The sequence below is a fragment of the Cetorhinus maximus genome, chromosome 20 (assembly GCF_964194155.1).
Source record: "Cetorhinus maximus chromosome 20, sCetMax3.hap1.1, whole genome shotgun sequence".
Lineage (NCBI taxonomy): Eukaryota > Metazoa > Chordata > Chondrichthyes > Lamniformes > Cetorhinidae > Cetorhinus > Cetorhinus maximus.
In genome coordinates, this window is record NC_135898.1 from 89891138 (window position 1) to 89903790 (window position 12653).

At 39.1% G+C, this 12653-nt stretch overlaps 1 protein-coding gene across 1 annotated transcript in view; it reads right to left on the bottom strand.

Moving 5' to 3' along the window:
• The window catches only part of slc68a1a (solute carrier family 68 member 1a), a 43790-nt gene that overhangs the window by 18149 nt on the left and 12988 nt on the right, over positions 1 to 12653 (bottom strand). Inside the window, exons 2-3 of the mRNA XM_078565136.1 lie at positions 7695 to 7972; positions 2314 to 2393 (exon numbers count right to left, since the gene is read on the bottom strand). Coding sequence (XP_078421262.1) covers positions 2314 to 2393; positions 7695 to 7856 — 242 coding nt within the window. The 5' untranslated portion in view covers positions 7857 to 7972. The remainder of the gene's footprint in view (positions 1 to 2313; positions 2394 to 7694; positions 7973 to 12653) is intronic.

The following is a 12653-nucleotide window of genomic DNA, read 5'->3' on the forward strand; positions in this document are numbered from 1 at the left end:
AAAGCAAGGGTGCTGATATTAGCCAGAATTCTGCTAATTTCACACTTGGTAACCATGTAGCCTCAGATTTCTTGTTTTATGTAGTAAAGCCTGACTTTTCTAAAGCCTGTATGTTTGGCAAGACCAGACAGGGCAGGGCATGTGCAAATGGAGAAATCACATGCAAAGCTGTATGCCTTTCACTCTGTGGCATAGTGGGGATGAGTACAAACACTTGGTTTTAATTATATTTGGTAGCTTGTCAGAAGGGGGAAAAAAATGCAATATCAGCATTCTGTCAAAGTCAAGTGAAACCCCTTCAGAAAGCTCCAAAGCACCATCACTTCACAAGCAGCAAGGAACATGGAAAGGTTTCCAGCTGCTGCTGTTTTTCTTGCCCTTAATCATTTTTCACTGGGCTTCCTAATCTGTTTTGGTCTCAATTTCTTTCCTGTACCTTGCATATTTCTAGGCTTGTGTGCAATGTTAAAAAATTTATTCTTTCACAAGGTGTGGGCGTCACTGGCTAGGCCAGCATTTATTGCCCATCTCTAATTGCCCTTGAGAAGGTGGTGGTGAGCCGCTTTCTTGAACCTCTGCAGTCCATATGGTGTAGGCACACCCATGGTGCTGTTAGGAAGGGATTTCCAAGATTTTGACCCAGCGACAGTGAAGGGACAGCGATATACTTCCAAGTCAGGATGGTGTGAGACTTGTAGGAGAACTTGGACGGTAGTGGTGTTCCTATGTATCCGCTGCCCTTGTCCTTCTAGGTGATAGAGGTCGCGGCTTTAGAAGGTGCTGTTGAAGGAGCCTTGGTGAGTTCCTGCAGTGCATCTTGTAGATGGTACAGACTGCTGCCATTGTGCGAGGGCGATTGAGGGAGTGGATGTTTAAGGTGGATGTGTCGAGCTTAATGTTGTTGGAACAGCACTCATCCAGGCAAGTGGGATGTATTTCATTACACTCCTGACTTGTGCCTTGTAGATGGTGGACAAGTTTTGGGGAGTTAGGAAGTGAGTTACTCAATGCAGAATTTCCAGCCTCTCTCTCTCTCTTCAGCTCAACAGTACTTCTGAATCACAGTCATTAGGCTGTGTGAAGGGGCATGGGTTGAATTCAAACTCTTTCCTCTTACCTCTCTTCCACCACCCCCAAACAAGTTTTTATGCTGGTGAAGTGCCTAGAGACTTTCCTGGACTATACAGGCTGCTCATTGTGAAAGCCAGCTGAGTCATCTTGCAAAGACTGAAAATTCAATAACAATTTAAACAAAAACTACAACAAACTAGTTATGCCCAAGGGAACCCGCAATGCTGAGCTGCTACTTCAGACCAATCAACTTTGGGAAGTAAATTATGAATAAAGCAATAGTATGCAAAATGCACTTAACCATTAATGGTAATAAAGCTTTAAGAAATGCACTTAGGCTGGAAGGACAGGGCCAAAACAGCTCAGCAATAAAAGGGAAAAAGCAAGGTGGCCGTTGGAAAGTACAAAAAGCAGCTTTTTGAATTTGGACACGTTGCTGAATTGACTGCCTGTGCTTAAGTAAACAAAAGATTGAAACTCATGACACTTGTTATAATGATAAATATGCTCTTGGCATGCACGAAGGCACAAACAAAAACACAGATGGAAAGTAAACTCTACTTCCGAGTTTGCTTTCACATGAATAACTTTCATTGATTTTACTTAAAGGAGCAGCTGGTGTTACTTCTTTCAAGGTTATCAGATGCTTAACAGTGGGTAGCCATTGCTATAATAGAAATTGAAGAGTCATACGGACTCGAAACGTTAACTGTGTTCCTCTCCGCAGATGCTGTCAGACCTGCTGAGTTTTTCCAGGTATTTTTATTTTTGTTTTTGTTTTGGATTTCCAGCAGCCGCAGTTTTTTGCTTTTATCTTAGTGTTTAATTGACTGCCACTTCTCTTCAAGGAATGCCTACCTTGAAGAAGTATTGCTCTTCTCTCCAACAGGATTTCCGCCTCTCTCTTTTGCCTTGTTCACCTCTACTTGTCCCACCCTCCCTTAAACCAGCTTATATTTCACCTCTCTTCTATTTTTCCTTAGTTCTGCTGAAGAGTCATACGGACTCGAAACGTTAACTGTGTTCCTCTCCGCAGATGCTGTCAGACCTGCTGAGTTTTTCCAGGTATTTATATTTTTGTTTTGCTACAATAGAAGTAACAGGTTCCACAAAGCAACATTTCCCCATCAGGCAGCACTGTGCAAAACAAGCTCAACCCTTTTGCTGAGATTTTGCAGTGGTGAATCCAATATAAAAGTATACATAGTTTCTCCATTAAACAGAATGGCCATTATTACTCACTGTTGTGTGCTCAGAAACGAGCGATCGCTAAGCCATCCAAATAGTGGATCATTAAGACTGTTCCATAGGAGAAAAATAGTCTGAAAGAAAAGAAAATGCTAATTAAAACTGAAGAAAACGAAGCAGCAGCAGCAACTAGATAGTGAAGGGGGCCAGCTAAATAATAAAACTCTTTAGTTTGGAACCTGAGAGAATCCTGACGAGTGATCTACAAAATACTCTCGATGTTGACTGTTTTATGCAAACAGTTAAAACATTACTGTCATAAATTGTCATGGTCAAGTTATCCACAATGTTTTATTTCATTCTTTTGACAAAATCCATGATATCTGAAATTAATGATTTCTCCTGGACACTCAAAACAAGGAGGAGTGCATCACAGATGAGCTTCTGGTATACATCAATGCCCTTTGCTGGTACAGAACTTGAATATTGCTGAAAAGAGTCACGTTACCAAAGCTTTTCATCTTGTACTCCTCAGGGTAAATGCAAGGATGCCAAATTTCAAATGATCACAGCAATTTATACTACAGGAGACAAGGGTACGGATTGATTGGCAAGTCAACTCTGATTGGCTGAGGTGTTGCCATGATATTTGACATTCTTGCATTTGACATAATGAACACAAGACAAAAAGCTTCGGCAACATGTCTTTTCTTTCCCAGCAATATACATCAATGCCTTATACTTGGGTATTAGAGCCACAACTTCTTTGAAAATGTAGTAAACAATGAGGATTGTAGAAGATTTCACGAGGACCTGGAGAGATTGGTGAAATGGGCAGACACATGTCAGATGAAGTTTAACACATTAAGTGTGAAGTGATTCATTCTGGTAGCAAGAATGAGCAGAGGCTTTGGGAGTCAGACGAGTCATCTGCCATAAAATACCCAGCCTCTGACCTGTTCTTGTAGCCACAGTATTTACGTGCTTAGTCCAGTTAAGATTGTGGTCAATGGTGACCCCCCCCCAGAATGCTGATGGTAGAAGAATTAAGCAACGGTAATGTCAAGGGGAGATGGTTAGACTTCTTGTCAGAGATGGTGATTACATAATATTTGCTTATAGAATAAAAATCTGCACAATATTTTAGCAAGTACATTGCCTATTTCACATATGTAATATTAGAAAATATAGTCTTCATTAATCAAATCCAATACTGATGTAGCTTTGCGCAAACTTAGCTGTCCTCCCATAAATAATTACTAAGTTCAGGAATGGTTAATGTTAAGAAATAGGTTTCCCTTCCGCACTAGTGCAAGAAAGAAGAAAAAAAATGTAGACTTTCCAAATCATTATACAATATTTTCTGTGATCACCTTTCAGAATCACTCAACCTTTGACATCCCTGGCCACCAGTGTCTGTTACAGATTGTTGTGAGATTCTACAGCTAATTAGGTTAAGTCTCTATCCAATTCTCCTTCCTCAAGGAGAATCATTTGGCCTTTGCTCAGTATGTACATGACACAGGGCACAAGGAAACAAGAGACAGGAACAGGAAGAGACCATACAGTCTGTTGAGCCTGCTCCACTACTGGGCTGATCTTCGAATTCATCCCCATTTCCTTTCCCACCCACTCCCCATATCCTGCAACTCCCTAAGGCACCAAAAATCTGTCTATCCCAGCCTTAAATGTATTCAATGATAGAGCATGCAAAACCCTCTGGGCTAGAGAATTCCAAAGATTCACAACCCTGAGTGGAGAAATTTCTCCTCATCTCAGTCCTAAATGATCAACCCCTTATCTGGAGATTGGGCCCTTGTTCTAGATTCCCCAGCCAGCCAAAACAACCTCTCAGTATCCACCCTGTCAAGCTCCTTCAGAATCTTGTATGTTTCCAATGAGATCACCTCTCAGTCTTCTAAACTCCAGAGAATATAGGCCCAATTTTCTCAGCCTTTCATCATACGACAACCCTCTCATCCAGGGGCCAATCTAATGAACCTCTGGTGTATTGCTTCCAATGCAAGGATATCTTTTCCTTAAATATGGAGACTAAAACTGCACTGAGTACTCCAGGTGTGGTCTCACCAAAGGCCAGTGCAATTATAACAAGTCTTTATACAATCAGAAGCCAAAACATCATGGCTGCAAGTGTGCCTGGCCAGTGACAGCAGTGTGCTGCAAATAAAGGACACATGGATTTAGGGGACAATACTCACTCAACATCTGCAAGAACTTGTAACATAATCCAGTCAGTGTCAGGCAGGCTATAGAGCTCAGACAAAGCCCAATGCCAATTCCATCGATTTTATAATACTTACTTTGTTATACTGTATTTATTAGTTAGTTCAGCATCAGCAAAACTGAGAAATGTGGCAACAATGTTGAATTCAAACAGACACCTTCCAACAGGATTTTTTTTTTAAACAAAGTTATTTAAAAACAACAAGAAAAATCTAGTTGAGTGCTTTATGGAAAGCTCTGCCTGTTTTTCCTAGAAGTAAACAACAGTATCAAAAGTCACATCTTCAATTTCTTCATTTACAAAATCCTTAAGGATTGTCACACTCTCCATCTACAGTGAAATCCATTTCAACCAGATTAGTGTGCATACCAACCACCCCTGAGGTTGGTTAGCACAAAACACCTCTAGGTTGCAAGCATATGCTTTGTAGTTGCTCCAGGATGCTCCCAATGATTGACAACAGTGGAGCAGTCAGCATGAAGACTCAATGCCAAAGGTCTCAATGCCAGCAATATAATTTAATACCCTTTAGAAAAACCTAAATCAAAATTATTTTCTGCTATGGAAAGGGCAGAACTTGAGAACGAAACTGACTTGCCCTGGACTTTCAGTTCCCTTCAAATAAAACTGCATCTTAAATATAATAAATCCACAACATAGTCAATACAATATTTTAATAGGAATATTTACTTTTTTCTAATGGAGAAAATAGAACTGGTTTACTTGTCAGTTAGGATTGGTTGTGTGTGAGGCAGTCTGTCTGTGGTGCTTCAAAACATTACTTCCAAAAGGTCGCCAGGGAAGGCCACAATATCAGTCAGCAAAGTTAAACAATATTCACAATATTAATAGGGATTAGAAAACAAAACATTTGGCCCAAAGTGGCTTTCCAGCTCATTTTCTGACACAGCTGTTCTTCTTAGGCATCTTGTCTAAGCTTCAGCAGGGAGAAACTGAACAATTACTCTTGCTCAGAAATAAATAAAATTATTTAATAGAATCTCAAATGTTCTCTACTATTGGGGCAAGAACAAATCCCTCCAATCCCCAAAACATTTCAGTAGCTGCATTATTAAAATACCCAAAGTGCTTAACAAATAAATAGCTATAATATGTTCCTGACCTACCTTTATCCTTCATAGAAAATTTAAACGTTTACAAAATTTTTTCCAGAATTTCTTGAGATTACACAAATTAGCTAAAAAGCAGGGTCACAGTCAGCTTGCTGAAAGTTTGGAAATAGTTAATGTGTAAACGATTCTCATGTCTCCTGCTCTAAGTAAGTGGTGTGAAGAGATCAATGTAGGCAAGTTGTCAGAGATGCTAAGGTTCACAACAGTGATTGTACTTCTTGTTCTGTACAGCCAGATCTTTAATGGTCATGGTTCAAAAGACCCACTTTTTAACAAGATTGTGCTGAGATACACAGGTCCAATTGTATGCAGAGCAATGGAACATATCAAATAAAGAATGCATGCACTTTTATACATTTTACCAAAGGTACAAAGAATGATCAATCTGTACTCACTCTAACAAATACACCATAAATATTGGGCAGAAATATGATTTACATTGTCTACATAAGAGTTAACCAGAAAATATGCGATCAAGTATGATCAACTCTATTACTGCCCATTTAAAAATAACATTAAAAAGAGGCAAGATAGAAAGTCATCAAGCACCAAGAAATAAGGATAGCAGACTGATTGAAAGGCAAGTTACACAACCTCAATTCAAGTAACCTATAGAAAATCAAACTCTTCTAGGGTTATAGATTCTACAGGTTTCTATAGGAATGGAGAAAAATAAACTTATTAACCCCTTTCCTTTTCTGTAAGCAGTAATCAACCTACAAACTATGTTACCATTGTACAGATTTGTGTAAATATTTCCCCAACATGCGGACAAGTAGCATACAAGATATCTTGTTCAAGGCGTGTACAAAGTTGCTCAGTCATCTTGTAAATTGTAGTAATCAGTAAACTAACAGACACAGAGACTGACTGGATGAATAAATACGTACTGTGAAAGTTCTCTAGCCTACAACCACCATCCTCCCCAGTATTATTTTAAACAAATCGGTGACAAATTTATCTTTGTCACAGCATTCGTCACTCTTTTTTCCATTCTGTCTAGCCCATTCACATTTAAGAAAAGCAAGAGGTTATAAAAATATTGCAAATGTTTTTCCAAGGAGTACAATTACTCTTTACAAAACTGCCTTGAGTAAACCCCAACAGATGAATGATTAAACTTTGAAACTTGGATTTTATTTACATTATTTCCTAATCCTTTATACAAAAGAAAAATTAATCACTAGATTTTTTTTTTTAAGTAACTGTTTTATCGTACTATCCTTAATACTTGAACTAAGTGCTTTCCAGGATGACGCAGCTTACAGCATTACTGTACTTCAAATCCCATCCATAAAAGGGAACAAAGACAAAAATGTATCTGGTTTGTCACAGGCCGCTATAAATCATTTTAAAAATGGTCTGGACTACATTCATAATCTTTGTGTAATCTACAAAATTTCTCACTTTAAACAGATGCAAAGGGATCTTTTGATTCTGAACAACAAATCTGGACGCTCATCTCACTTTAAGCCACAATCTTATTTCATCAATGAGTTTGCCACATAGTTAGCGATTGCAAGTATTTCTGGGACAGATTATTGATATTCAATGAAAAGAAATTAAGGTTATATTATTGGAAGATTAGCTTGTGTTGCTGAACACTGCAGGTTGCAAAGGTTAGTCAGAGGTGTCAGCTGTGGCTCAATTCATAGCACCCTCGCCTTTGAAGCAGAGGGTTGTGGGTTCACGTCCCACTCCCGGAAACCAAGAACTGTGATTGTACTCGAAAAGAGTTGCAAAGGTTGATCTTGAATAAAAGATTTTATAGTAACAAAATAGTTAAAATTTTGTGGAATATTCAATTCCTCTGCTCTCAGATTTGAGCAATCGATAAAGGACACGTTACACTTACCATTTCACTTGCTGCAATACACAAAACTTAATACTGTAACAAGTCAACTATGGCATTACAAAAATTCTGTTAAACATCTTAAACCCATTACCATGGAAGACTAACAACTGCAAGTATATATCTTGAGCGTTGATAGAAAAATATTACGGGTTTTCTGCAAAATAGAGCTTTAAAGAAAAAGTATATAAAAATACTCACTCACCTCACCAATCCAGAAGGATACTTTATCGATTTTGTAAACAGATACAAATGTATCTACGTAATACAGGAGGAAGACATTATGTAGAATGGAGACAAACAGAGATAAGGAACCATACAGCACTGCTGTAGGTATGTCCAGGCAGCTCACTGGTCTGATTCCCATGACTTCAGCAGTTCATTGCACTGTAGCTCAAGTTTCATCACAGTCATTTCACTTCTGTCTTTGGCAGCGACGTCTCAAAATATGACAGCAGGCAAAAGTTGCCAATCCGAGGTAAGCTATGAACAGAAATCCAAAGATAGCAACATTAGTACATCCATCAGGATGAAAAAAAAACACAATTAGCTATCCGATAATACACTGCACAAAATCCAAGCTGTTACACTCCCCAATATCAATCACCAGTGCTCTTTCTCTCTATGGTGTCTCATTATACACAATACAGCACAGCTGTTCTCCCCACTTGCCAAATAACACAGAAGTACATATCACACTTGGATAATAAAGACAGAATGGAAAACTGTGGTTAGCATTTCACGCACAGTTTAGCAGATGGGTGTTGAGTTCTGATAAAGCTGATGTTACTTTCATTTCTGTTACAAATCTACCACCACCAAATCATGCACATAGAAATTACTTTTCTGTTTAAACACTAAAGTTAAGTGGTTATTCTAGCAGGTTTTTCTCCCCTACTTATCTTAATATCGCCCTGAATGCTTAAAGTTGCTTGTGCAGGGATGTAATGAAGCCCAAATGGTTGAAATTCAACAAGACTGAAGCGATAAAACTCTGTTTCCACTGTTGGGTAATTTTGCAAAAAGGCAGAGTGCTAAACACAAACCATTAAATAAAACACAGGTATAGCATATAAAATTAAAAATGCTCTCATCAATTCAGCTCAGCTGCTGCTGAAACCCTCATTCATGCCTTTGTTACCTTTACACTTAACTATTCCAATGTACACCTGACTGGCTTTCCATGTTCTCCATTCCGCAAAGTTGAGGTCATTCAAAACTCTGCTGCCCATGACTTAACTCGCACCATCTCACTCATTAATTTCCCCTGCACTCGATGGCCTACACTGACATCCAGTTAAGCAATGCCTTGATTTTAAAATTCTCAGTCTCATTTTCAAATCCATCCATGGCCTCGCCCCTTCCTATCTGTGACCTCCTTCAGCCTTACAGCAGAGTTCTCTGCACTCCACCAAATCTGACCTCAAGCACTCCAGATTTGAAACACAGGTTTTAATGACGGTTGTGTCTTCAGCTGCCAAGACTCGAAATACCGGAATTTCCTCCCTAAATCTGTTTTACTACATTTCTTTCTTCCCTTAAGACACTCCATAAAACCCATCTCACTGACCAACCTTTGGCCATCTGTCCTAATATCTCCTAACGTGGCTAGGTGTCAAAGCGATAGTGCTTGTAAAGTACCTTGGTGCGTTCTTTTTACATTAGAGGTGCTATGTAAGCACAAGGCGTTGATCACAAATTATGAAAAATGTGTTAAATAATATGTTCAGTGCAAAAAAAAAGTAAATTATACAGTGACAAATACATTAAGGGAAAAAAGCTGCTGCAGTTAGAATTGGATTGCATTACAATACGCCAGTCAAATCGCAGGAACAATCCGGCACAAACACTTCTGAAACAATATTATTTTACACTGCTAGTATGAGAAACTAAGAACAAAGACGAGGCCCTTGATCTCAATACTCCGGTAAGCTGCTGAATTCAAAATCATTGATACCCAATGATACCAACCTAGATGTTTCAGAGATTGCCACAGTGGATGAAGCAGAGGACATTCACTGACAAAGTACGCTAAAAGGCATGGCATTCCTCAGTGCCTTGCCTACAGCTAGGCTTATAGTAAGCGCACACAAGGACACGTACACGTTTCACAACCCCACTCTGAAATGGGTGACATTAACAAACCGCTGTCCTGTGTCAACATTTTGGAACTGATTTTTAAAAACATTTCATGAGCTTTTCCTGTCAACATCAGTGGAAATTTCAGGAAGCCTCCTCTACTTTCACAAGCACACAATCATGTATTTCAATTTTCTTATTCTGTAGCTTGAAGATATAGATCAATTTTTCAATCTACGTGTCCTTTACTTAGACACAAGCAGAACTGTCAAAGGGTGTAACGTATTCTGAGTTTCCCCATCTATCTTCGAACTCAAGCAGGAAATATCCCAAAACAACATGCTTTTGTCTCACAATTTAATCGCACTGCCAAAGCTCTGTGCTCTGCACAACATATTCTGAGTATGTGATTACATGAAGAAATCTCAACAGGAAAGGCACATTTGTATTTGTACTGTCTAATGCTGACATATGCATTTTGCTCTAACAGCCTAAATAAATTCTGAACAAGGACATTACTGTGCAAGACACAAAGTGTGGTACTATTTTAAGATGTTCAGATATTTGAATATCATTTGCATAAGGCAAACGACCAGCATAATAATTGGCACAATCTTCCAGAGAAGCAGTATTGTCTCTAACATCCCTCTCTTTTCAGAAAAAAAACAAAAATCTGGATCCTATTTAGGCTAATTAGTCCACTGTATCTGGATAAAAGCATGAATATTTTCACTAATAGTGATTTGATAATGTTCCAGTCTGGAAGATTACTTGGCTTGCATGTTTTATGCATTTTTAAAAAATTACGCATGATGTAGGCAATATGGTATTTATTGTCGATCCCTCCAGACAATTAGGGATGAAGAATACGGTGCACCATACAGTGTAGGGCTAGAGTCAGACGCAGGCCAGACTAGGAAGGAATTGTCTGTGATGCATTTAGATTTTAAGACAAATCCAGCAGCTTTCATGGGTTTTTTTGGGTTAGTGTATGTTTATGTGTGTGTGTTGTGGGGGGCGGGGGGGGTGGATTTGACTTCTTGATCTCTTGGGTGCTAGTCCAGGAATGTAACCATTCTGCTCTAGTACCCCTGTGGCTTTCGGATAATTAATTGACACAGCTAGGAATAAATATGATCACCAGTTTAATCCCAACACTGCAATGCATCAGAAGAAAAAGTTGTTGAAAAAATTATGAAAGTCAATAGACCTTTCTACATTATTGACAGGTCCACTTTCCTCATAAGGCCTCACTGCACTGTGCAACTGAGAAGAGCATAATATTTCACATTTTCCTCTTATCCAATGAAGTCAAAATATTAGGCTTAGGAAGGACAAGGCAGGAAGTGGCCTCATCCAGTCATCCAGATATAGATGACGCAAGTAGGTTAGAGTCAGAATACAGTCTTTTCACCTCTGGGATCTGGGTTCAAATTCAGCCCAACCAGATGGAATGCAAGTCTTCTGTCTTCTAATTTGAAGATTACTTTGGGTTATCAGTTCCCAGTGGGTACCTGGCACTAGATGGCAATTTTGAAGAAACCACATGTAGGAAACAGAAAATGCTACACTGGGGGAAGCAGTTGATGATATCACCTTCTGGAGTTCAAGGGTAAAACATTATAGTTTAGGAAAAACAAACACAAAGTTGGCACCTAAGGCATGCTATATCAGGGGCAAACGAGTGCCAAAAACGTGAAAATATTTAATTTCCCACAGCTGCTTTCTCTCTTGCCCTGGTGGGCATAGATAATACAAAAGAAAACCTTTCCCCCAGTGCACACTTTCTCTCAATCTTCACCCAGTTCTGTGCTTAACTGATAATTTGACAACCTCATGTCGTGCTTCTGCATTCAGGGCATCATTAGAAACTAGAAGATCATTGGCAGAAATTAAGAAAAATTAGGGAAATACTGAAAACATCAGCATTTCCTTTCACAGTTGTTCTGGGAGAGAAAAATAAGCTATTGCTGATATTCTGAAGAGGTTAGAACAAAACAAATAACAGCATTTCCCAATATTATTGCTGGATAATTTTACTTTTAAACTGCTTTGCAGATATATTCTAATCAGTGCTGCTGAGAATTCTTACACTTCACTTTACAAAGTTGCTGTTTCCCATCTCGTTGTCATGTGCTAGCGCTGATACTGGAAGCACTGAAACAACATGGTTCTTTTTGGGTGGATTACTGGAGAAGATCATGAGCAGTGAAGAAGTCATCTGGCCATTCTCCAATATAACCACAGGGAGTTTTTGCAACATAATTCCTGAAGTACTGTATCCCCACAGTGAGTAACTTCCTGGTAGAGTTTAAATGTTTGGTCGTGCCTTTCTGCATTCATCCTTTAGTGGAGTGTTCAGATGCTAACAATGTCAGCCATGGCTCAGTTAGTAGCATTTTCACCTGAGTCAGAAGGTTGTGGGTTCAAGCCCCACTCCAGGACTTGAGCACAAAAATCCAAGCTAACACTCCCATGCAGTGCTGCTCTGTCAGATAAGATGTTAAACTAAGGCCTTGTCTATCCTTTGAGGGCACAGAAGATCCCATGGCTCTACTATGAAGAAGGGCAAGGGAGCTCTTACCTGTGTGCTGGCCAATATTTATCCCTCAATCAACACAAAAACAGATTATCTGGTCATTATCACATTTCTGCTTGCGGGTGCTTGCTGTGCACAAATTGACTGCTGCGTTTTCTACATTTTAATAGTGACAATGCTTCCAATTACTTCGTTGGCCCTGAAACACTTTAGAACAAAATTTTTTTCATGAAAAGTGCTATATAAATGCAAGTCTTTCTTTCCAGGGCTACATGATTGATCCCAGGACTTAAGGGAATGGCGTATGAGGAAAGACTGATGACCCTGGGTCTTTTCTATCTTGAAAGGAAGGCATACAATCGAGAAGTGTTATTTAGGATTGGATGCAAACAAGATTCTGTACACTGAGGAAAAAGCTTAAGTGCAAGGGACTTTGCAGATTAAGGACAACAAAAGAAAATGGGTAAACTTTTGTTTACTAAAAAGCTGTGGCAAGTGTATGGACCAGCTTACTGGCATAGGTGGTAGAACAACAAACCTTAACGG